The sequence below is a fragment of the Vicia villosa genome, linkage group LG3, assembly GCF_029867415.1.
Source record: "Vicia villosa cultivar HV-30 ecotype Madison, WI linkage group LG3, Vvil1.0, whole genome shotgun sequence".
Taxonomy (NCBI): domain Eukaryota; kingdom Viridiplantae; phylum Streptophyta; class Magnoliopsida; order Fabales; family Fabaceae; genus Vicia; species Vicia villosa.
In genome coordinates this window covers 86,384,854-86,411,539 of record NC_081182.1, presented here as the reverse complement: position 1 = coordinate 86,411,539, position 26,686 = coordinate 86,384,854, and the positions used below count along the sequence as shown (strand labels likewise).

Genomic DNA, 26,686 nt, shown 5'->3' with positions numbered 1-26,686 from the left:
TTTATGGCATGACATGAGTATTGTTTTAATTATATGGAAGTTGTAATGCCCTTTTCATGTTTTACTCTGATTATTGTTAAATATTTATACGGGGTATTAGAGGGGTATAGTGGTATTAGAGCATAGTCGGTCGTTAGAGTCAGAGTCTCGTGTCAGCTAATCCTCGTATGCGATTAGTGTAAGGTTGACACTATCAATACTTCTTGTTCTAACGAATATTGTTTTAATATTTAGCAGAACAATGGCCGGAAGAGGTGGAAGGAACCACGATGCGATTGCTGAGGCTCTGGGCATGATTGCTGGTGTATTGGGAGGGAATGCCAATGGGGCTGGAATTGGTGCTGACAGGCAGCTGAACAGTTTTCAGAGGAACAACCCTCCGTTGTTCAAAGGCACTCACGACCCCGAAGGCGCTCAGAGGTGGCTGAAGGAAATTGAAAGGATCTTCCGGGTGATTGATTGCGATGAAAATCTGAAGGTGAGATATGGTACTCACATGTTGTCTGAAGAAGCTGATGATTGGTGGATGGCTAGTAGGGATGAGCTGGAAGCTGCTGGTGTTGCGATTACTTGGGCTGTGTTCAAGAGAGAATTCTTGCGGAGGTACTTTCCTGAAGATGTTAGGGGCAGGAAAGAGGTTGAATTTTTGGAGCTGACACAAGGTAACATGACCGTGCCGGAGTATGCGTCCAAGTTTGTTGAACTGGCGAAGTATTATGTCCACTACAACAATGATGAGGCTAGCAAGTTCTCGAAGTGTGTTAAGTTTGAGAATGGTCTCCGTGACGAGATTAAACAGGGTATCAGATATCAGAGGATTCGCAGGTTTGTTGATTTGGTTGGCTGCAGCCGAATCTTTGAAGAGGATAATATTAAGCTGAAGTCGTCACACTCTCGCGAGTTGGTCGACAAGAAAGGGAAGAAGCATATGGATCGTGGTAAGCCATATGGTAAAGGTAACCAGAAAACTGGAGGCTGGAAGAAGCCTAGTGGGGGAGACTCTAGTGCCCGTATTAAGTGCTTTAAGTGTGGAGAACCTGGACATCGCGTTCACGAGTGCAAAAGTGAAGAAAAGAAGTGCTATAAGTGTGGAAAGGCAGGTCACATTGCTATTAAGTGCAAAGGGAACACTGTAACTTGTTTCAACTGCAGAGAAGAGAGTCATATTAGTCCTAAGTGTCCTAAGCCGAGGAAGAATCAAGCTGGTGGTAAGGTGTTCGCCTTATTTGGTTCCGAGACTACTCTAGAGGATCGGTTGATTAAAGGTACGTGTTTTATTCATGGCACTCCTTTAATTGCGATTATAGACACTGGCGCGACACATTCTTTTATTTCTATGGACTGTGCTAAAATGTTGAATTTAGAAATATCTGATATAAATGGAAGTATGGTTATTGACACTCCTGCGTCAGGTTCAGTGACTACTTCGTTTGCTTGTTTGAACTGTCCAATTGATATTTTTGGTAGAGAGTTTGGAATGGACTTAGTGTGCCTTCCGTTGGAACAACTCGATGTTATTCTGGGAATGAACTGGTTGCAATTCAATCGGGTTCATATCAATTGTTTCTCGAAGACAGTTGTTTTTCCTGAAGATGTGAGTGTGGAAGGTTTGGCGATGACTGCTAGGCAGATAGATGAAGCAGTCAAGGACGGGGCTGCCATATTTATGTTGATTTCATCTATGGCAGTGAAGGGGAAAGTGGTGAGTGGTGAATTACCGGTAGTATGCGATTTTCCCGAAGTCTTTCCAGAAGATGTTAGAGAGTTGCCACCCGAGAGAGAAGTGGGATTTTCTATTGAGCTAATTCCGGGAACTAGTCCTGTGTCGATGGCACCTTATCGTATGTCGACATCGGAATTGGCTGAATTGAAGAGTCAATTGGAAGAGTTACTTGAGAAGGAATTTATTCGTCCTAGTGTTTCACTGTGGGGTGCACCGGTATTACTAGTAAAGAAGAAAGATGGCTCGATGAGGCTGTGTGTGGATTATAGACAACTGAATAAAGTTACTATCAAGAATCGGTATCCGTTGCCGAGGATTGATGATTTAATAGATCAATTAGTTGGGGCGTGCGTGTTCAGTAAGATTGACCTGAGGTTGGGATATCATCAGATTCGGGTGAAGACTGACGATATTCAGAAGACTGCATTTAGAATAAGGTATGGTCATTACGAATATACTGTGATGCCATTTGGAGTTACTAATGCACCTGGTGTTTTTATGGAATATATGAATAGGATCTTCCATCCTTATCTCGACCAGTTCGTGGTGGTGTTTATAGATGATATTTTAATATATTCTAAGAATGAAGAAGAGCATGCAAATCATCTTAGAGTGGTATTGGAATTGCTGAAAGAGAAGAAGCTTTATGCTAAACTGTTGAAGTGTGAATTCTGGTTAAGCGAAGTAAGTTTCCTAGGACATGTGATTTCCAAGAATGGTATCGCCGTGGATCCAACAAAGGTAGAAGTTGTGTCTCAGTGGGAAGTTCCGAAGACAGTTTCTGAAATCCGTAGTTTTCTTGGTCTTGCGGGTTACTATAGAAAGTTCATTGAAGGCTTTTCAAAGTTAGCGTTGCCACTAACTAAGTTGACTAGGAAGGGTCAAGCGTTCATCTGGGATTCGAAATGTGAAGAAGGATTCCAAGAGTTAAAGAGGAGGTTGACTAGTGCGCCGATCTTGATTTTGCCGAATCCGGCGGAATCTTTTGTTGTTTATTGTGATGCTTCATTGATGGGATTGGGAGGTGTACTAATGCAGAATCAACAGGTAGTCGCTTATGCGTTGAGACAACTCAAAGTGCATGAGAAGAATTATCCAACTCACGACTTAGAGGTGGCAGCAGTTGTATTTGTGTTGAAACTGTGGAGGCATTATCTGTATGGTTCAAGGTTTGAAGTATTTAGTGATCACAAGAGTCTGAAGTATCTCTTTGATAAAAAAGAGCTAAATATGAGACAAAGGAGATGGTTAGAATTTCTCAAGGATTATGATTTTGGGCTGAATTACCATCCGGGTAAAGCAAACGTTGTTGCCGATGCTTTGAGTAGGAAGTCCTTGCATATGTCTATGTTGATGGTGAAGGAATTGGACTTAATTGAACAATTCGGAGATTTGAGTTTAGTATGCAAAGACACTCCTAACAGTGTTAAATTGGGTATGCTAAAGCTGACTAGTGGTATTCTTGACGAAATTCGAGAGGGTCAGAAGACCGATGTAGAGTTGGTTGATAAGTTAACTCTGATTAACCAAGGTAAAGGAGGTAAATTCAGAATCGACGAGAATGGTATCATGAGGTTTGGCAATCTTGTTTGTGTTCCTGATGTTGCCGAATTGAGAAGAAGTATTCTTGAGGAAGGACATCGTAGTGGGTTGAGTATTCATCCTGGTGCTACCAAGATGTATCATGACTTGAAGAAGCTGTTTTGGTGGCCTGGAATGAAAAAGGAAATAGCTGAATTTATTTATGCTTGTTTAACTTGCCAGAAGTCGAAGATTGAGCATCAGAAGCCGTATGGAGCTATGCAACCGTTATTTATTCCTGAATGGAAGTGGGATAGTATATCTATGGATTTTGTTTCTGGTTTGCCGAGGACGGTGAAGAATTGTGAAGCTATTTAGGTTATTGTGGACAGGTTGACGAAGTCTGCTCACTTTATACCGATGAGAATGGATTATCCGATGGAGAGGTTAGCTCAATTGTATATTGAGAAGATAGTAAGTCTGCATGGTATTCCTTCAAGTATCGTGTCAGATAGAGATCCAAGGTTTACATCTCGATTCTGGGAAGGTTTGCAGAAGGCTTTGGGTACTAAAATAAGGTTGAGCTCTGCTTATCATCCGCAGACTAATGGTCAGACTGGAAGGACAATTCAGTCATTGGAAGATCTGTTGTGTGCCTGTGTATTGGAAAAAGGTGGTGCATGGGATAGTTATTTGTCGTTGATTGAATTTACCTACAACAATAGTTTTCATTCGAGCATTGGTATGGCTCCATTTGAAGCTTTGTATGATAGGAGATGTAGAACACCTTTGTGTTGGTATGAATCTGGTGAGAGTACGGTGATTGGACCAGAAATTGTACAAGAGACTACGGAGAAGATTAAATTGATTCAGGAGAAGATGAAGGCTTCTTAGAGTCTCCAGAAAAGCTACCATGATAAAAGACGAAGGACACTTGAATTTCAAGAAGGAGATCATGTGTTCTTGAGAGTGACTCCTACGACTGGTGTTGGTAGAGCACTGAAATCAAGGAAGTTGACTCCGCGTTTCATTGGTCCGTATCAGATTACAGAGAGGGTTGGAGAAGTGGCTTACCGTATTGCGTTGCCACCAACGCTTGCGAATTTGCACGATGTATTCCACGTATCACAGTTGAGGAAATACATTGCGGATCCATCTCATGTAATCCAAGTAGATGATGTGCAGGTAAGGGATAACATGACAAATGAAGCTTTGCCTATGAGAATTGAAGACCGGAAGCTGAAACAATTGCGTGGCAAAGAGATAGCACTGTTCAGAGTAGCTTGGGGAGGACTAGCAGGTGGGAATGTGACTTGGGAACTGGAAAGTCAGATGAAGGATTCCTATCCAGAGTTATTTGCCTAAGGTATGTTTTCGAGGATGAAAACTCTTTTAGTGGGGGAGAGTTGTAACACTCCATATTTTCATAATTTAATTTAAAATTAATTTAATTGAATTATGGGAATTAATTGGAATTATTGAAAATTATTGAGAAATTAAGCAAATGGGCTTAAGTTGTGATTAGTAAAGAGGGGGGTGCATTGGAAGGCCCTATTACTAATTAAAATAGTTTTATTTTATTTTTCACAAAATAGAGGATTGTGAGAAAAGAGGAATAGAACCAAGGAGAAGAAAAAAGTTTGAACGTGAAAGAGAAGAGAAGCAGAGAAGTGCGAAAAGGGGAAGAGCGAAGAATCAACCTTCAGGTAAGGGGGGACTCTTCCATTTATCTTCTATTATGGGATTATAGGTAGTAGGATGGAATTGAACATGTTGTTTATGTCAATTGAGTTATGCTTAGGTTGTAGAAATGTTAGGTTTTGGGAGAATTGATTAATAATGTTGTATTGATCATGTATGGTGTGAATTGGAAGGTTGAAATGTGTTATAAATGTGTTAATTTGTGTTTATGGTTGTTGTTTTGGTGTTATAATACATTTGGGTGCAAATTAGTGTGGATTCGGGTTTCTACGGTGTTGAAAAAATGGGGTTTTTCTACTACAGCAACGTCGGAATCGGTTCCCAGGTGGGAGGAACCGGGTTCCCGTAGTGAAAATCAGAAGCGAAGGATTTCTGTTCAGCAGGAACCGGTTCCCATGTAGGTACAATCCAGTTCCTAGTAGTAAAAACCAGAGAGGAGTTTCTGAAGGATTTCAGGAACCGGTTCCCACGTAGGGAGGAACCGGGTTCCACGTACTTTTTTTAAATTCTACTTAACTTTGAAAACTCCTAACTTTTAAACCGTAAATCGGATTTTGGTGTCGTTTCGAGCATAGTGAAGCTAATCAAATGATTTACATGATAAAATAGTGTTTTGGGTCGTGATTCGAAATTATTTTAAAACACTCAATTTTATTTGGTTGTGGTGGTCTATGCGTACATGTACATTAATGAATGTTTTACCTATTATGATGTTGTGGTTGTAATTGGTGTTTGTTATACATATATTGTTGATGTAAAATATGTATTTTATTATGGTTGATCAATAGCATAACTGTGTGTGGCTATTGATTATTGTATTGGTTGATGATTATGACATTTGGTTGGTTAATGTGGATGATGAGCATGTTATGGTAGATACATGCATTTCATAATCATTATGTGGCTGATCCTTGACGATGGTGGATCAGTGGTAGCTAATTCCCATTGTGTGGAATTAGTGAGTGGGTGTCGCCGTATCCTTGACGATGGTGGATCGGTGAGATGTGTTATCCCAGATTTGGTACCACATGCATATAGTTGCATTGCATTAGGCTACTTGTGTTATTATAACATGAATGAAAGATTGTCCAATGTTATAATACGTGTGATTGTGTATTGGTTGTGACTAATTGTGTGGTTGTGAATCTGATCGTAACTGTAATTGGGTGAATAATATGTGATTGATATTTTATTATCTATATCTTATAACATTGGTTAAATGTGAATGAGACTCACTCTTACTGTTGTTATTTTTCAGATTGTGGAGTAGCTTTTGTACTTGGTGAGGATTAGCTCGTCAAGTAATTCGTTAGAGTCGGTTGGGTCCGTGTCATGCTCTGGTCGTGTAACACTGGGGACGTTATTTAGAGTTACTTGTTAAACTCTTTTTATTGGGTGTTTTGCTTATGTTGGTGTTTTAAGTCTATGACTTTGGTTGTTTCATTATTCAGATGTTAAAAGATATTTCTGCTGTGTTAACATGATAATCTGAATAATTTTGGTTTGACGTTCTCTTTTATGGCATGACATGAGTATTGTTTTAATTATATGGAAGTTGTAATGCCCTTTTCATGTTTTACTCTGATTATTGTTAAATATTTATACGGGGTATTTGAGAGGTGTTACAAGTATCACATATATATTATTAAAATTGATATTGAATATCATGTAATATATGTTCATAAAAAGAAAATAGACCCGAAGATCCATTATTTAGACGTCTAAAGTTAATTATATGGTTGATACTTATGAGATCATCAATTCTAAATTATATATTTGAAACACTCAAAGTATGATATTAAGATATTTATTCGCATTAAGCCAACAAGATACTATATCTTAGTCCTCCCTAATTTATTCTAATATTTCTCATCTAAGTGAACATTTGGATATGTTGTGTATATTCCAATTGCTCCACTATAATACATTAAGATGAGTCGTGAAAGAATATTGGAAAAATATAATTAATATGAATCTTAATTTTGAGAATATAATTTGAGAACATAATCAAATACTTGATTGCAGCCCAGTAGGCTGACTATCACTTGATTATCATGAACAAGAAGTTCAAATTAACACCTGAAATCATGAACAAGAAGTTCAAATGAACAGCTGAAATCATGAATAAGAAGTTCAAATGAACAATTTAAAATAAATTATTGTCTTGATCCTCGTACAAATCAATATGAACAAAAACTTAAAAATATTATTCATTTGCAAAGTTTATGAAATAAATTATCAGCTGATAATACTCCACTTAAAGTAGATTCTTCTATTGGATAATATAATATTGCAAATGAGTTGTTGCTGCGCCTGAAGCGTGGTGTGAAAGTAGGTTCCAATGTTAAAAGTCCTTTACTAAGAAAAGAAACTAAAGATGACCCAAGTGAGGATATGAAAATGCTAAGAGCACTTTGACCTAATTTAATTTTCAGTTCCAGAAGAACAAATCAAGTACTTGAAATATGAAATAAAGAGATCTCGATAAATTATGTCATGGCTGAAATGGAATGGAACCGAAATTGAGATAACCAAATAAAGTCAATATTGACAATGTCTTTGTATACAATATAGCGCTAAAAGTGATCAATGATAACGAGGATCATGAGTCAAAGTCTATTAAAGATTGTAGACTAAGTGAGAATTGAACAAAATAAATATATTCAATTGAAGAAGAATTAAACTCACTTTACAAGTGACTCACTTGGACCTGTAGTCCGAACACCTCAACGTGTGAAACTAATTGGATATAAATGAGTTTTTGTGAAAAAGAAAAGAATGATATAAAGTTTGATTTATTGCTCAATTATTTTCACAAAGACCTAAGATTGATTTTGATAAAACATATTCACCTGTAGTGGATTCAATCAATTTTTGAAAATTAATTAGCCTTGTAACACATGAATGGCTTAATTTGAACATGATGGATGTAATAACATCTTATTTATATGGTTCACTTAATAGTGACATTTACAAGAAACTCCCTGAAAGGTTCAATATACCAGAGGCACGTAATTGTGGATCTCGAGAAAATTGCTACATCAAATTGAACAAGTCTCTCCATGGGCTGAAAGAATCTGGATGCATGTGGTATAACCACCTCAGTGAATATTTACTAAATGATGAATACACAAATAACTCAATTTGTACTTGTATTTTCATAACATGATGTGGAAAAGAATTTGAAATACTAGTTATCTATGTGAATGACATACATATTATTGGGATTCCTGAAGAGCTTCCAAAAGCTATAAATTCCTTTAAGAAAGAGTTTGAGATGAAGGACCTAGGAAAAACAAAATTATGTCTAGGCTTACAAATTGGGAATTTGGACAATGAAATATTTGTACATCAGGAAGGTTATATAGAAAAGTGTTGAAACACTTCTATATGGACAAATCTCATTCGTTGTCTACTCCAATGATTGTTATATCATTAGATGTAGAGAAAGATCGTTTCAGGCCTCAAGAAAATGATTACAAAAATTGATTGGTCCTAAAGTACCATATCTTAGTGCAATTGGAGCACTAATGTACCTTGCTAATTATACACGTCTCGATATATCGTTTGTGGTCAATCTATTATCAAAATACAATTATTCGCCTACACGAAGACATTTGAATAGAGTCAAACATATACTTTGTTATCTTAGAGATGCTAGTTACTTGTCAGATTCTCAAAATAGTAGATCACAAACAGGTTATTTGTTTACATGTGATGGTACAACCATTTCATGGAGATCTATGAAACAACTCATGGCAACAACTTCATCAAATCCTGCATATCTATTTGCACTACATGAAGTCACTTCTAAGAAGAAATTTTAAGAAACTACTACAAATAATATCGTCTCACATGTAAATGTCTGCATGTGGGGGAGAAATACATATGTTTTGCACTCTTTTTTCCTTCACCATGGTTTTTTCCCATTGGGTTTTCCTGGTAAGGTTTTTAACGAGGCAATTCACATTCAAATGATATTGTACTATTTTTCCTTTACTAGAATTTTTTCCACTGGATTTTTTCTAGTAAGGTTTTAACGAGACATATCCTCAATGGACATCCAAATGAGAGTGTTATGAATAAAGATTAAAGTGGATGTCCATCCTTATTCTTCTTTTTCATCTTCCTATTCCCCATTAATATATGTGAATTTTCATCTCACTTGGATCCTATAAATAAGACCCAAGTTATAATGTAAATGATACTTTTGAAAGAAGATAATACAATATTAGTTTCTCCGGTCTCTTCCTCTCTTTAATCTCTCTATTGTTTTAGTTAGTTTTATATCATAAATAATATTGTATAACACATAATAAATACATGATTATATCACACAACAAAATATTGTTATAGCACACAAATTCAGAAAACAACTACATACTTACATTTTTAGATACACTACCGTACACATTTGGAGATGTGTACTTAATTTCCAATATGAAATGTACCTACCTACTTTGGTCTTTGGTGAATAATTTCAAGTATGAAGATTCTGCCAGTAAACACGGTTACCTTTAAACGCGGATTTCTCAGTTTACGAGTTTTATTTGTCTTTATTTCAAGCTGTATTTCATTCATTTTTTTATTTCTATTTTTTAACTTTTCTTTCTTTATTTTTAATTCATTGGTGAATGTGTTTCAGATCAGGTGTCATGCACATAACTTCTATTGGCAGTTTCTGAATCTAGATTAATCTCTAATCACACAGTTTATGGGAATTTGTGATTTGTTTCTTCTTCTGTTTTTGTTTTTAATTTGTGTCACAATATAAAATTAATGCAATATAGTGTAAAAAAATTGAGGAGTTTTATTGGAGATTTAAATTATTAATTGTTTTAAGACTTTTTTGTGTGTGTGAATATTCTTGTAAAGGCATAGTGCACATGGTAGAGATGCATTTTATCGTGATTCTTACCAACCAAGCTCACGTAATTAATCATATAAGTATGCATTCATAATATTTGTATTTTGTATGCATGTAATTTTATTTTAAATATTAATCTTTTGATGTTGCGATCTGACTAATTTAAAAGATTAATTCTTTAGTCTACTTATAGAGATTTTATTTAAAGTTAAAACAAAGTTGATAGGAATTTGGTCTGAGACAAACTTATGTCTTGAAAGGAATATACATAAGCATTTACCACTTCATCAACCTAAATGTTACCACTTCATCAACCTAAATGTTACCACTTCATCAACCTAAATGTTTAATATGTATGTAATTATCTTTGGTTTTATGTTTGTATTTAATTTTAACATATTTAATTATTGTCAAATAAAATTGATTATAGTTTATATCTTTTCAATTTAAATGTGTTTTTTACAATAAAAACTTGTTATTTAATTTAATTTTATAAAAATTATTTAAATATAAATCAATTTTAACTCATTTTTAATTATAATTAATTTTATATAATTACTTCATCTTCAAACATAATTTAATTTTAAAACATAAATTTACCGTCAATTTATCTATTGTTAAGATTTTTATATTTAAATATATTGTTCAAATATCTTTTACGTGAACATAAACTATTTTACAATAAAGATGATTTTAATTTAAATAAATATTTCCAAATCAATTTATTTTAAAACAAATTTTTTTCATAATAAAATCAAACAACAAATACAAGTAAATATATTTTCTCTTTAATTTTGATGTTGTAATTAAAAAAGAAAGGCCACTAAAAAAACAGTACTAATACTTAATTGTACTTAATGATGACAATTTGTCCATATTTTATGAATACCGCAAAAAATACCCACAACAGATACAGATACGAGCACGGCTAATTACCTATTAAAATAAACGAGTATGGATCTGGGCACGTGTATCTTATTACCCACCTCACCCATACTCGCACTATATATGTATATAATATCATTTATATTATATAAAAATGCTTGTTTATGTATTTTGAAAATATATATCGCTACAAACGCAGATAAATAAATATTATACGAGTATATTGAAGTACATATACGATACAAATACGAATATGAACATTGATGTCCACAACAATACGAACTCTGATGCGGAGATTGGATACAAGTAACCCTAATTGTACTTGTTCAAACTCTTTAAAATATATAGATCAAATGTGACATAGCTGTTCTACCAACCATAAATTCCAACTCAACTTGTTATTATATACCATTATCTTCTGCCTAAAAGTGTTAATCTATATTAGTGTTTAATTAGAATCTAAAACAATAGTACTAATCACTTCCTTAAAGCAACCTCCAAGAAGCTATAATTACAAAAAAACAATGAACCCTACCTCACCCCACCATGTTAAAATCCAAACCACATAAATTGAAAAGACACCCTAATCTCAAAGGACAATCTTGTCAATTCACACCCACATACAGTTCCATAATAATTAATAATTATTAACAACAACATCACATCACAATTATTTTTAAATCCAACCCTCCATTTGCATTATGAGCAATGAGTACAGTTGTTGCTATATATACCAAACTCATCTCAAACCTTTTTCCTCGGTTCAAACCATCCCAAACATTCATAAATTTTCTACATAGAAAAAGCGATTAATATGGGAAATAGCTTAAGGTGTTGTTTGGCTTGTGTTCTTCCTTGTGGAGCCCTAGATTTAATCCGAATAGTGCATTTGAATGGCTGCGTAGATGAGATTACACACTCCATCACAGCAGGAGAAGTTCTCAAAGCTAACCCTAACCATGTTCTAAGCAAACCAAGCTCTCAAGGCGTTGTTCGCCGAATTTTAATTGTTTCGCCGGAGACCGAGCTCAAGAGAGGCAGCATTTACTTCTTGATCCCGACCACGTCTTTACCGGAGAAGAAACGAAGCGGATCGGTTGTCAATGACTCTAGTCTCAACAAGAAAACGTCAAAGAAAAGAAACTCTAAGTGCAGTGATGATGAAGCAACATCACAATTACAACATATGGAGAAGAAATCGTCACGAAGGGATCGCAAAAAAGGTCGTGTTGGTATATGGCAACCTCATCTGGCGAGTATTTCAGAAGATTAAAATAATCTTTTGAGTTTCTGAGTTTTCGACCAGTGTCATGATCACGTCGTAATATGATAAATTGATCATGACACTGGTCGGAGAAGAGAGGAAGAATCATTAACTAATTTAATGATTCAATTATTGAGTTATAGCAAAGGTTTTTTTTTATTCCTATTGTTTTATAAGTACATGTGAGTATTTATTTTGTGGATAAAATTATTTTACCTTGCTTTGCGTATACTTCTGTTGCGATTTTTTGTGGGGTGAATTACATGGGTAAGTTAAATTTTATTAAATCATATAATATTTATTTGCTTTATTTAAACGAAAGAGAAAAAAAGCAAGAAAGTGAAGAATTAATAAGTTTGGATTTTCATTTTCTTTTTGAGTTTGGTGACAGATGAATAAAGGATTGAAATAAATGAGTGCTGAGCATTGCTTTGTGTCCCACCATTTGAAATTATTCAAAGTTTAGATTTATTTAGTTGTGCTTGGTTATACGGTTAAAAAATTAAATTTTAATAATAAATAAATTTAAAGTAAATTGATTTATATTTGAATAAATTTATGTAAAAATAAATTGCATAATAAATTTTAAAATTATAAATTTTTTATTCAATTAAAATAATTTTTAAAGACAAAATCAAAGTCCATTTATTTTTGTTATTTTAAAAAATGATATTATAATATTATATATTTTTGTTTAAAAAAATTCATAAAAGTTTTAAATGAAAATTTGGTGTGAATAATTATTTGTGAAATGTTACTTAGGTATTTTATCATTTTGTTAAAAAAAATTGAATATTAAAATTTTTAAAAAAACAATTTAATTTTGAAACTATTTTTTAAATAGTTTTTTTTTATATAAAAAATATTTTTGAGATACAACTTTTTAAAAAAATTGTGATTTCAACTATGTTTTGATCTTCAATAATATATGTTTATGTTATATAATGTTAAAATCCGTCTTTCAATTTCAAAACAACAAATTTATAAAAATTTATAATATTTTAAAAAATGTTTTCATAAAAGTCACTTTTAAAAAAAAAAAAAAAGACATGACCTCAATCTTACTTGAAAAAAAATTAAATACTTTTAAATTAGTTTTACACTTTTAAAATACTTTACTTTTTGACTCCGCCAAAAGTTAAATCAAACATATATGAAAATTTAGGACATGTAGTTGTGATTTTCCACTATTTTTTAATGATTAAGTGTATGTTTGGTTTGGCTTTTGGAAAGGTCAAAAAAAATTCTAAAGGTTTAGAATTGATTCTAGGTGGTTTTAAGATGTTTGGTTAGGAAAACGTAGAATTGATTCTGTCTCTAGAATTGATTCTACTTGAAGCTAAAATTTGTAGCTTCTGCCTCCAGAATTGATTCTGGATGATTTTTACATTGTAATTTATTATTCAACCCACTTCTACATAAATGTATTCAAACATAAATCAATTCTGCTAAACTCAATTCTGATAAAATTAATTTTACCAAACTCAATTATGTTAGAATCAATTATGTCTATCGCCAATCCAAACACACCCAAATGAGGTCCCTATTTTAAGCACTCTGTCATATGTTTTTTTACAAGCAAAGAGTTCGAATTAAAATAGTATAAGAGGTACTCCACTCAAAGATACAAGAGTCGAAAACCTTCAAAGAAAGCTAAAAAAAAAGTACAAAAAGAAGCCCATCAACCAACTAAATAAAAGGTGGGATTGGTTTGCCAAATCGACCAAAGAACCTTTACATGACCATTCTCTTTAACTTAAAATCAATCCTTAGTCACAGATTTAATTTTTCCAAGAATATCCAAATTCCACAATATTTCTTCTTTGAACAAGATACTATCTCCATTTTTAATTATAAATCGTTTTGAACTTTTCATGCGTATTAAGAAAAGTAATGATTGTTGTATGAAAAGGAAAAATTATGAAGGTTTTTTTACAAAATTGTCTTTTATTAATAACACGGGGAAGATAAATTCATATAATTGAAATGAGAGAGAATAATAAATTTTTAAGGGTATAAAAGAATAAATAGCATTAATTATTCATTGATGTTGTAAAGTGACTTATATTGTGATATAATTGTTTTCCAATGTGATTTATAATAAAAAACGGAGGGAGTAGCATTCATGGATGTCCACACAACCCGACAAATTGCTAGCTAGAAAAAACTTTGAAAATCTTCTTTAAACTTTCGGTTAAGCAGGCTGTTAAACATAAAAAATGCTTAGCCATCGAATGTTGCTCCCTAACCAAGTCAATGCCAAGCAACCCACAAACTCTCCACCAAATCGAGGAAGACACTACACAAGACATAAAGAGATGTGAAACATTTTCCTGCACAATAAAACATAAAGGATATATGAGATTATGAATTCCTTGAAGAATACCTCTTCTTGCCAGATTTAGCTTTGAGGGAAGTCTATCTGTAATACGCTGGGAGAACTAACTTTTTTTGAATGTTGTAGATAGCAAGGGTCGCCACCGACTTTTATTTTATCCAATTAGGAAAGGCAAAAAGAACAGGAAAGACCTTTAAAAGATTTTGAGTTCGGGGGGTAGGTTATACAAAGGGAAGGTGTAATCACCCTTTGTATCCATGGTTATCCATGGGCTCTTAATTTCTTAGCTCACTTGTTTGTTTTGTTTGAAAAGTGTCGTGTGTGTTTAGAAAAACAGTTTGAAAAGAGCTTTAACTTTGTAATGATCTTCGTACGGATGTATACAAAGTGTGGTCTTTGAAAGTAATTTTAAAAAGGAGGTGTGAAAAGCATTTTTGTTTGAATTGATTGTGATAAGCAGTTAAGAGCTACCTACCCTAAGTTTAATGTATTTCTTGTTATTCTTTAAGTCTTTAAGGGAAAGAGACTATCCACTCCATTAGTTAATGCGAAGTCCTTTCGTTGGATGTAAAGGGACATCGTATTGCCATAGGGCTATCCATACCATAAAGAGGGTAGGAAGTCCCATGAATTGATGAGAATAGTCATAAAGGTAACAAGTAAGGATACCTTAGCAATCAAAAAGGACTATCATCATTTAATCGAGGGACAAGATCAATTATATCGTAGGCAACATCGAAGGGACTATGATCTTTATGATTATTTTTGTTCGTAGGCAGCAGGCTAAGGTGTCCCTACATCCGAGAGACTTGACTATTTAATCGAAAGACAACATAAGAGAGATTACCTTAAAGGTTGTTAGAACAAGAAATGTTCTGATCAATATTCTTAGTTTTGATGATAACATTAAGTATGAATTTTGTATAAGACAATGTGGTACTCTAATCCTTTAAATTTTCCATTTCAGGAAATATATAAAGAGTATGCACAAATCAGCGTTCAGAAGCACTGACCCAGAAAGTTCTGGATGGCTTCATCAGAACATGGTCTGGAAAGACATCAGAAGATGGTCCTGCAGAATCAGAACATGAACTGGAAAGCATCAGAAGATGGAAGTCAGAAGTACAAGCTCTGATGGTATCACGCTCAAAGCTCTTCAAAGTCAGAAGACAGAAGATGCTCTGCACCCAAGCTGATGACTATGATATTCAAACGTTGTTATCTACAAATCTGAGTCCAGAAGAAAGTACAAGATGAAAGGCTGTAACGTCAAATCTCTGACTGACAAAAGGAACGTTAGAAGCTACAAAAGGCAAAGTCAGTAAAAGCAGGAAAAGCATGGCTCGAGGTAGTTGACAAAAGTGTGAAACATTAAATACAGCGCTGTACTATTCACGCAAAGCATTAAATGCATCCCAACGGTCATTTCCTCTCAAACACCTATATATAGAAGTTCTGATCAGAAGCAACATACAACACTTGTGCAAACTTACAAAAACGCTGTCAAAATCAAAAGCTAAAGAACTTCATCTTCAACCTCACAACTTTGTAATATCTTAGTGAGTGTTAAGAAATAGAACTTAAGAGAAATATCACAGTTGTGATTACAGCTTTATTAGAAGCAAATCTAAACTCTTGTAAACATTTACTTTACATTGATTGTAAAAGGATTCCTAGAGTGTTCAAGTTGTGATCTGTAGACTCTAGAAGACTTAGAGGGTATCTAAGTGGAAAACCATTGTAATCAGTTGGATTAGTGGATTAAATCCTCAGTTGAGCTAAATCACTCTAAAGGGGTGGACTGGAGTAGTTTGGTTAACAACGAACCAGGATAAAAATCATTGTGTTGATTATTTTTAACTTCAAGTTTTTGAGTTACACTTATTCAATCCCCCCCATTCCAAGTGTTTTTTATTCTTCAATTGGCATCAGAGCGCCGGTTCTAGGTGCAAGCACTTAACCGTGTTAGACAAAAGATTTAGGGCGAAAAACACAAAATGGTTGACCCAATAATTCCAACTACTTCTACTGAGCAAAACAACAATGATAACAATGGAAGCAGTAGCTTCAATGGTTACAATAGACCACCGGTCTTTAATGGAGAAAATTTTGAGTATTGGAAAGATAGACTTGAAAGTTACTTTCTATGTCAAGATGGTGATCTATGGGATCTAGTGTTGGATGGTTACACACATCCTGTAAATGCTCGTGGAGTCAAGATTTCAAGAAAAGCTATGAGTGATGACCAAAAGAAAGAATTCAAGAATCATCACAAGTCAAGAACTATACTGTTAAATGCTATCTCTCATGCTGAGTATGAGAAGATAACAAACAGAGAAACAACTCATGATATCTTTGAATCCCTAAAGATGACTCATGAGGGAAATGCTCAAGTTAAGGAGACAAAGGCCTTAGCTCTAATCCAAAAGTATGAAGCATTCAAGATGGAGGAAGATGAGAACATTGAAGCAATGTTTTCAAGGTTCCAGACTCTGACTGCTGGATTGAGAGTGCTTGACAAAGGCTACACCAAAGTTGATCATGTAAAGAAGATCATCAGAAGCTTACCCAGAAGATGGGGACCCATGGTGTCTGCATTCAAGATTTCCAAGAACTTGAATGAAGTGTCTCTTGAGGAGCTGATTAGTGCCTTGAGGAGTCAGGAGATTGAGCTGAATACAAATGATCCTCAAAAGAAAGGTTAAGTCTATTGCATTAAAATCTAATAATAAAAAATGCACTAACGCGTTTCAGGCAGAAGAAGAAGATTCTGATGAGTCAGAATCAGAGGAAGAAAAATATGAACTATCTCTCTTATCCAGAAGAGTAAATAATTTCTGAAAGAGCAAGCAGAGAAAGTTCAAGAACTTCAAGAGGTCTGAAAAAGGAGAATCTTCTTAGCACAGAAGATCTGGCAAGAAGAAGGTGACGTGCTATGAATGCAAGGAACCTGGACATTTCAAGAATGAATGTCCAAAGCTTCAGAGAGAAAAGCCCAAGAAAAGATTTGAAAAGAAGAAAGGCTTAATGGCTACTTGGGATGACTCAAATTCTTCTGATCAAGAGTCAGACTCTAAGATGAGCAAGCAAACATAGCACTGATGGCTATTGTTGATGAAGAATATGAATCTACATCAGACTCAGACTTTGAAGAGGTATTTTCTGAACTTTCTAGAGATGACTTAGTTTCCATCTTAACTAAACTTCTGGAAATCAAGAGTTAACTTAGTATCAAATACAAAACGCTGAAAAAGCTCTTTGCATCTGAAACTAAGAAACTTGAAATAGAAAACTTTGAACTTAAGGAAAAAGTTTTAAAACTATCTAAAGATGTTGAATCATCTTCAAGTTCAGAAAAGTCTATTCCAAGCGTGAACAATATTCTGAAAGAATATGACTTGAGTTTCAGAAAGTTTCTATCTAGAGGTATAGGCAGAAGTCAGCTAGCCTTTATGATATATGGAGTCAGTGGAAACAAGAGAATTGGTATAGGCTATGAGGGTGAAACCCCATATAAACTTGAACCTGTTGATGAGATGGTTATCAAATACAAACCTCTGTATGAACAGTTCAAGTATGACCATTCTCATGATATAAAGCACACATCATACTCCAAAGGTCTGTTTGGTTGGAGGTAGATGGAGGGGAGGAGAGGGGAGGGGAGGGGATATTTGTAACTATATTTGTTTGGTTCACTTTTTATGAGGGGAGGGGAGGGGAGGGGAGGGGAGCAAAATCCCTCCTAAACTCACTTTTTGCTCCCCCCCAAATTGGAGGGATTTGGAGGGGAGGGAAGATTTATTTATTAAAATTTTATTATGTTCCCTAATTTATCCTCAAATATTTTTTTAATTCCTAGATTGTCCTTACTACATTATTAAAGATTAGGTTTTTGTTTCACGTTGCATTTGTCTTCTATTTTGTGGCTGCTATCTGTACCTTGTTTTTCTCAGGTGATTTTTTTCTTTCATTGAATTGTTCTTTTGGATTTTATATTTTTATTACGTGTGTAATCGATATTGTTTGTTAGGATGTTATATTTGTACCTATATGCTATTCAAATTTGTATATCAAATCTACAATTTTACGGAGAATAAAATAGGATTCAACCTATTTTAATTATAAGAACAGTACGGTATAAAAAATAGTAGCAAAGTAACGAAGACACCTGTGTAAGGTGTATCAAAAGTACCGAAAGCATAGACTATGGTAAAAGGCATCGAAATTAGCGAAATCCAAAGCATAGAAAGGTATACACGTTTGCTATATATAAAAAACAGTAGCAAAGAAATTGATATACAAGTTTGCTATATATAAAAAACAGTAGCAAAGAAATTGATATACACGTTTTCTATAATGAAAAGAAATTTATATATTAATAAAATAAACAGTAACAAATTATATATATGAATTATTTTTAGCTTTCTAATATTAATATAATAAATAGTTTTTTTTTCAATATAATTTTTTTTAGCATTCTAATATTATTTTATCTATTCTTTACTATAGAAATTATTTTATTGAGTTAGATGGATCATCAAGATCAGAGAATTCGTATTAACAAATGGTTTGATTTGCGTCGAAGAGTTATAGTTCAACTAATGTGTGCTGTTGTTTACTATTATGTTCGATTATCTCGTAAAAGAAAATTGTGTTATAGTATGAGCTCTGAGAGAGAAAGGGCACGTGAAGAAATTATGTACCGAATTAGTAACAGTGAAACTAGTAGAAATATATTAAGAATGGGTCCCCAAACTTTTATGACCTTATGTGATATCTTACAAAGAGAAGGGGGATTAAAAGCTACTCGATGGTCAAGTATGGAAGAGCAAGTTGCAAAATCAATTTACATATTAACACATAATGCAAAAAATCGTGAAGTCAACTTTTGGTTTCGTCGTTCTGGAGAGACTATTAGTCGTCATCTTCATCAAGTTTTGAGAGCTATTCTTGAATTAGAAGACAAATTTCTTGTCCAACCCGATGGCTCAACGGTCCCTCATGAAATTTCTAGTAGTTATAGATTCTACCCGTATTTTAAGGTAAAATTTATTATTAATAAATTATATTCCTTACATAAAAATACTAAAATTTCTAGTATTCATAGATTTTATTGATAAAAAAAATTATATTGTATTAGGATTGTGTTGGTGCAATTGATGGAACACATATACGTGTCAAAGTATCTGCAAAAGATGCCCCTAGATATCGCGGTAGGAAAGACTATCCGACACAAAATGTTTTAGCAGCATGTACTTTTGATTTAAAGTTTACTTATGTGCTCGCGGGATGGGAAGGGTCTGCCTCTGACTCTAGAATAATAAAGAATGCATTAACACGTGAAGATAAACTTAAAATTCCTCAAGGTAATACAAGAATAACCTAGACTTATAGTTGTTTATATTATATTTTAAACTGTCACATTTATTATTTACCTTTTCTATAGGAAAATATTATCTTGTCGATGCTGGATTCATGTTGACAAGTGGCTTAATTACGCCTTATAGAGGAGTTCGGTATCACCTGGAAGAATATTCCGCTAGAAATCCACCCAAAAAATCTAAAGAGTTGTTTAATCTTCGACATTCGTCTTTACGCAATGCAATTGAAAGAGCCTTTGGTGTATTGAAAAAAAGATTTGAGATTTTATCTAATTCAACAGAGCCAAATTATGGAGTCAAAGCTCAAAAATTAATCATTTTTGCATGTTGCATTCTTCACAATTATCTGATGAGTGTAGACCCGGATGAAGACCTTATAGCAGAAGTAGATGCTGAACTTGCAAATCAAAATGTATCGCATGACAATCATCAAGGTTCAAGAAGTGACAGAGATGAGCTTGCTATGGGCGGGGTTATAAAAGATAGTGTAGCACATCATATGTGGTTAAATTATCAAAATAATAATTTAGCTTAGAGAGTCTGACTTATATTTTATGTTTATTATGTTATTGGAACTTTTTGTTAATTATATTTATTAACTTTGTTGTGTTATAATTGTTCATTTTCATAGTTTATGGCATCGAATAAGCAATTACCAATTAATAATGGTAATTCTGGAACTTTAACTTGGAATAGAGCCATGGATGATGCTCTTGTTAATGCTTTTATGCATGAATATGAAAAGGGGAACAAAGTCAACGGTACATTCACTACATCAGCATATGAAAACATTGCAGCTGAACTCCGTGCATTATTTGGGAACAAAATTGACAAGCTGAAGATAAAAAACCGTTGGAAAACTTTGAAAAAAAACTTCACTGAATATTATGACATTTTTAAAGGCTGTATGAGCGGATTTTCTTGGAATTCAACTACACAATTATGGGATGCCGAGTCAGAAGTCTGGGATGCTCTAATTGAGGTCACTTTTGTATGAACTTTTGTTAATCAATAATTGTATAACTTTTATTAATCAATAATTGTATAACTTTCATTAATCTTATATCTTTTATTTATCATACTTTTTCAGTCAAAACCAAAAGCATCAAATTGGAGAAATGTACCACTTCCAAATTATGAGAAGATGGTGATACTTTATGGACCTAACCGAGCGGATGGAGAGGAATCTGGAACTTTAAAAGAGACAAGAAAGCAAAAGTCATCGGTCACCAATGAAGACTTTGTCGAAACTATTCAAGATATTGATGACCATGTTGCCCGAAATGAGGTGAATTTGGAAAGCTTTGATGTTGGTTACGATTTTTCTGTACCTGAAACACAATCACAGATCCTTTAAGTGGGAGTAAAAGGAAGAAAATGAAAGTGGTAAAAAACAAAGATACAAACAACGATATTACTGAACTCCAAGAATCAATTGTCTTGGTTGCAAATGCACTAACCGAAGGAAATGCTGCAATACGAGAAGGAAATGAAATAATGAGAGAGCGTCAGAAATATGAATTGCCTCCAATTTCAGGGGAAGAAACATGGAATTTAATAAAGGAGTGTGGATGTGATGCAAAGTCATTGCCGCAAATATATTGCACTGTCATGAAAGATGCTGACAAACTTAGGATGATTCTCCAGTGTCCACCTGAAGCCCGCAAAGCAGTGATAATGCAAATGGTCTTTGGCTCATCTGATTGATCACTTTATAATAGTTTTATGACTTTTATGAATATTTTATTTACAATTTAATGTTTCTGAATATTTTGTTTACAACTTAATATGTTTTTGGATATTTTGTTTAAATTTGTATGGTTTATAATATGAACAAGTTTTTATTTGGTGCCTCTGACTCTATAATTATTTTTATTTAGAATTAATTTTACCAAGTACAAATGAAAATATTTGTAAGGTTAAAAAGGTAATTTAATTTTAAAATCCCTCCCCTCCCCTTGTGAACCAAACATATATGTTGTTAAAACTCCCTCCCCTCCCCTCCCCTCCCTTCTTTGAACCAAACATATATTTAGTTGAATTCCCTCCCCTCCCCTCCCCTCCATTCCCCTCCCCTCTATTAAATTCCCTCCCCTCCCCTCCCCTCCGTTGAACCAAACGGACCCCAAGAGTTTCCACATAACACACACAAGGAAACATGCCATTAACATTCTAAAAGATATTATGTGAAACCTCATGCTAAATCTCAATTCAACCAGAACTTGAGAAAGACTAACCCCAAAGGAACCAAAAGAATGTGGGTACCTAAGGATAAGATAATTTCTGTTGCAGATCTCCTTGAAAGCTCAAAAGAAAAACATGTCATGGTACCTGGACTCTGGATGCTCACGTCACATGTTAGGAAGAAAGTCTATGTTCCAAGACCTGGTACTTAAGTCTGCTGGAGAAGTAAAGTTTTGAGGGAATCAGAAGGGTAAAATCATCGGCTCAGGAACCATATGTATTGATACCTCTCCCTCTATATCTAATGTTCTTTTAGTAGATGGATTAGCTTATAACTTATTGTCCATAAGTCAATTAAGTGACAATAGTTATGACACAATCTTTAATCAAAAGTCTTGTAAAGCTATTAGTCAGAAGAAAGGCTCAATCCTATTTACAGGCAAGAGAAAAAACAACATTTATAAGATTGATCTTTCAGATATTAAGAATCAAAAGGTTACTTGCCTTCTGTCTGTTAGTGAAGAGCAGTGGGTCTGGCATACAAGATTGGGTCATGTTAGTTTGAGAAAGATCTCTCAAATTAACAAACTCAATCTGGTCAGAGGAATCTCTAATCTGAAATATAAATCAGATGCTCTTTGCGAAGCATGCATTCATGTCTAAAAATGTTGTCTCTTCCTCTAGGCTGTTAGAACTTCTACACATTGATCTTTTTGGCCCAGTCAAAAACAGCATCAATCAGAGGGAAGAAATATGGATTAGTCATTGTAGACGAATATAGCATATGCACATGGGTAAAGTTCTTGAAACACAAGGATGAGTCACATACTGTGTTCTTTGACTTCTGCACTCAGATCCAATTTGAGAAGGAATGTAAAATCATAAAGGTCAGAAGTGATCATGGTGGTGAATTTGAGAACAGATTCTTTGAAATTTATTTAAAAGAAAATGGTATTGCCCATGATTTCTCTTATCCTAGAACTCCACAGCAAAATGGAGTTGTAGAACGAAAGAACAGGACTCTACAAGAAATGGCCAGAACCATGATAAATGAAACCAATATGGCTAAGCATTTCTGGGCATAAGCAATTAACACTGCATGTTATATTCAGAATAGAATCTCCATAAGACCTATTCTAAATAAGACTCCTTATGAATTGTGGAAGAACAGAAAGCCCAACATTTCTTATTTCCATCCTTTTGGATGTGTATGTTATATTTTGAACACTAAAGATCATCTACATAAGTTTGATTCTAAAGCTCAGAAGTGTTTCCTTCTTGGATATTCTGAACGCTCTAAAGGCTACAGAGTATACAATACTGAAACACTGATAGTTGAGGAATCAATCAATATCAGATTTGATGATAAGCTTGGTCTTGAAAAGCCAAAGCAGTTTGAGAATTTTGTAGATATAGATATCTCTAACTCAAGTCAAGAAGAACCCATAAGCAAAGTTTCAGAAGATCAAGTTGCAGCTTCTTTAGAGAATCTCAGAATATCTGAAGAGCCAACACTCGGAAGATCTTCTAGACTCAACTCTGCTAATCCTGAAGATGTTATCATTGGAAAGAAAGATGATCCCATCAGAACAAGAGCATTCCTTAAGAACAGCGCAAAATGTCAATTTGGTCTAGTATCTCTGATCAAGCTAACTTCTGTTGATCTAGTGATCGGTCACCATTTCTACTTAATTTCGTCATACATTCGGCATAAGATCGCCATACTTGGTAACACTTTGTGGTTGTTTTTAAGTGTTTTTCTTTAATTCATCTAATTCTAGTTATTCTATGAGCAATGTATTTTTATGTTGTTTTCATTGTCAATTAGGTGCTTTTGATCTCGTTTGGTAATGGTTTCAGGTTAGCTTCAGATTGATGGAAGATCGTGTGGCCAAAAGATGTGAAGAAAGAAGCAAAAAGCAAGGAAAAAGCATATGGGCAGAGGCGGACACGGTCTGACCGTGCCACCTGACACGGCCGTGTCAGGCCTCAAGAAGAATTTATCTCCCAGACCAGAAGCGGACACGGTCTGCCCGTGTCAAGGGACACGGCCGTGTCAGCGGTGCGGGCAGGATTTCTAAATTTGTGGTTTTTCCAATTTTTAAAGTCCGGGGGCAGTTTGGGCATTGTGGCTGAAATCTGAAAACCTAGAGGGATTAAAATAGGCTTGAGAGACAAGGGGAAGACACTTTTTTTTGATCGTACGATAGAATTCGAGAGCGGAGAAAGATAGCTTCATCAAGGTTGTGGAAGACGAAGAGATTCAACGGTGGAAACCATTGAAGATCAGAGTTCTCCTAATCTTTTGTAAATGTCTAAACTTTCTGATTTTGGTTTCTTGAATATTATGAGAGGCTAAACCCCCCAATGCCAGGGGGGTGTCCCTGATTTGAATTGTAATGACTTTTGAATTCCGTATTTCTTTAATCAAGTATTAGTTTTATGCAATTTGATTGTTTAATGTTTTTATGCCTTCTTTGTCGGAAAAACAAAGATTGATCTACGGTTAACAATTTGTAGGATTACGGTTGTTAAGGTTTTTAAACAATTTGATCTAGTAGTTATCACCTAGGACTAGGGATACCGAAAGGTTATTTGAACATTCTTGATTATTTACATCTTTGGTTTGCAAACCTTTGTTTCTAAGGACTTAGGCAATAGGATTGCAAACCAAAAGGTTTTCCACTAAGGACTTAGGGAAACACCCTTAAGAACAAATAGTTGCATTCTATGAACTTGTTGAAGAGATCTTTTTACAGAGTCATTATAAGGAAGATCAAACACCTACCCTGGCATTACCTCAAATTACATCTAAAAAGTCAAACTTTAATTTCAGCTTATTTTTATTATTTCTTTTATTTAAATTTACTTATTGCATTATAACAAAACACCTATTTGCTCTTTTGTTTAATTGACTTAAATAACTTGTGTTTCCTACGCAATCCTTGTGATCGATACTTGGGGTAAAACCCATTATAACTACACCGGTAAAAATAGTACACTTGCTATTTTTCCGATCATCTAGCTCTAGAAGATGCTGACTGGATAATTGCCATGCAAGAAGAGTTAAATCAGTTTACAAGGAATGATGTTTGGGATCTGGTTCCAAAACCTAAAGGATTTAACATCATTGGAACAAAGTGGGTCTTCAGAAACAAGCTGAGTGAGAAAGGAGAAGTTGTAAGAAACAAAGCCAGACTGGTTGCCCAGGGCTATAGTCAGCAAGAAGGTATTGACTATACAGAAACCTTTGCACCAGTGGCGAGGTTAGAATCTATTCGCTTATTAATTTCTTTTGCCACTCAGAATAACATCACTCTGTATCAGATGGATGTTAAGAGTGCCTTTTTAAATGGTTATATAGGTGAAGAAGTATATGTCCATCAACCTCCTGGTTTTGAAGACTCTAAGTCTCCAGAACATGTTTTTAAACTAAAAAAATCATTATACGGACTGAAGCAAGCTCCTAGAGCTTGGTATGAAAGATTAAGTTCTTTCCTTCTGGATAATGGTTTCACTAGAGGAAAAGTGGATACAACTCTCTTCTGTAAAACCTTTAAAAAGGATATTTTAATTTGTCAAATATATATTGATGATATTATATTTGGAACATCTAATGCTACACTTGGAAAGGAGTTTGCTAAGTCTATGTAGGCAGAGTTTGTAATGAGCATGATGGGAGAACTCAAGTATTTCCTTAGGATCCAGATTAATCAAACTTCTGAAGGAACGTATTTTCATCAAACCAAGTATGTGAAAGAACTTCTGAAGAAGTTTAATCTTTCAGAAAGCAAAGAAGCAAAGACTCCAATGCATCCAACGTGTGTATTAGGTAAGGATGAGGTAAGCAAGAAGGTAGATCAGAAACTCTACAGAGGTATGATAGGATCTCTTCTATATCTTACTGCTTCTAGACCTGATATTTTATTCAGTGTATGCATGTGTGCTAGATTCCAATCAGATCCTAGAGAATATCACTTAACTGCTGTTAAGAGAATTCTGAGGTATCTAAAAGGTACTACTAATGTTGGTTTAGTCTACAGAAGATCTAAGGAATACAACTTAGTAGGATATTGCGATGCTGATTACGCTGGAGATAGAGTTGAAAGGAAAAGTACTTCTGGAAGCTGTCAGTTTCTGGGAAGTCATCTGATCTCCTGGTATAGCAAGAAGCAAACAACAATTGCCCTCTCTACAACATAAGCAGAATATGCTGCTGCTGTTGGATGTAGTACACAGATGCTCTGGATGAAGAGTCAGCTAGAAGACTATCAGATATATGAGAGTAACATTCCTATATTCTGTGATAATACTTCTGCTATCTATTTATCTAAGAATCCTATTTTACATTCTAAAGCTAAACATATTGAGATTAAACATCACTTTATTAGGGACTATGTTCAGAAGGATGTGCTATCTTTAAACTTTGTTGATACAGACCATCAATGGGCTGATATCTTTACAAAACCCTTTGCTGAAGATAGGTTTAAATTCATTCTGAAGAACATCAGTATGGATTTATGCCCAGAATGAAATTATGAGAAGATCTGATTATGGATTAGATTTGAAATGCTTATTGATTCTCTCATCAGATGTTCTGGATTTGTTTGTTCTTTTTAGATACTCTGATTCTGTTATTCCTAACGTTTCATATATCTAAGAATGATACAGAACTTATGTTAAAGCAAAACAGCTGTCACCAGCTATTCTAGATGATGACCACGTGTTTATTCTGAAGGGACAAACATGCGTGCAGTTGATGACACGCCGCCCTAGGTAACTGTGCAAATCATTTCAAATTTCATGTTATCTCTCCTAATGT

The 26,686-nt window shown here is 34.3% G+C and overlaps 1 protein-coding gene and 1 pseudogene across 1 annotated transcript; both read left to right on the top strand.

Annotated features, from left to right (window-relative positions):
* The first annotated feature begins 11,437 nt into the window (after positions 1 to 11,437).
* On the top strand, positions 11,438 to 12,522 carry LOC131656260 (uncharacterized). The gene has a single exon (XM_058926008.1). It carries the CDS (start codon positions 11,512 to 11,514, stop codon positions 11,968 to 11,970), a length of 459 nt encoding a protein of 152 aa, XP_058781991.1. The 5' UTR covers positions 11,438 to 11,511; the 3' UTR covers positions 11,971 to 12,522.
* Positions 12,523 to 17,947: 5,425 nt separating this feature from the next.
* On the top strand, positions 17,948 to 21,387 carry LOC131656259 (uncharacterized; annotated as a pseudogene).
* Positions 21,388 to 26,686: the final 5,299 nt, after the last annotated feature.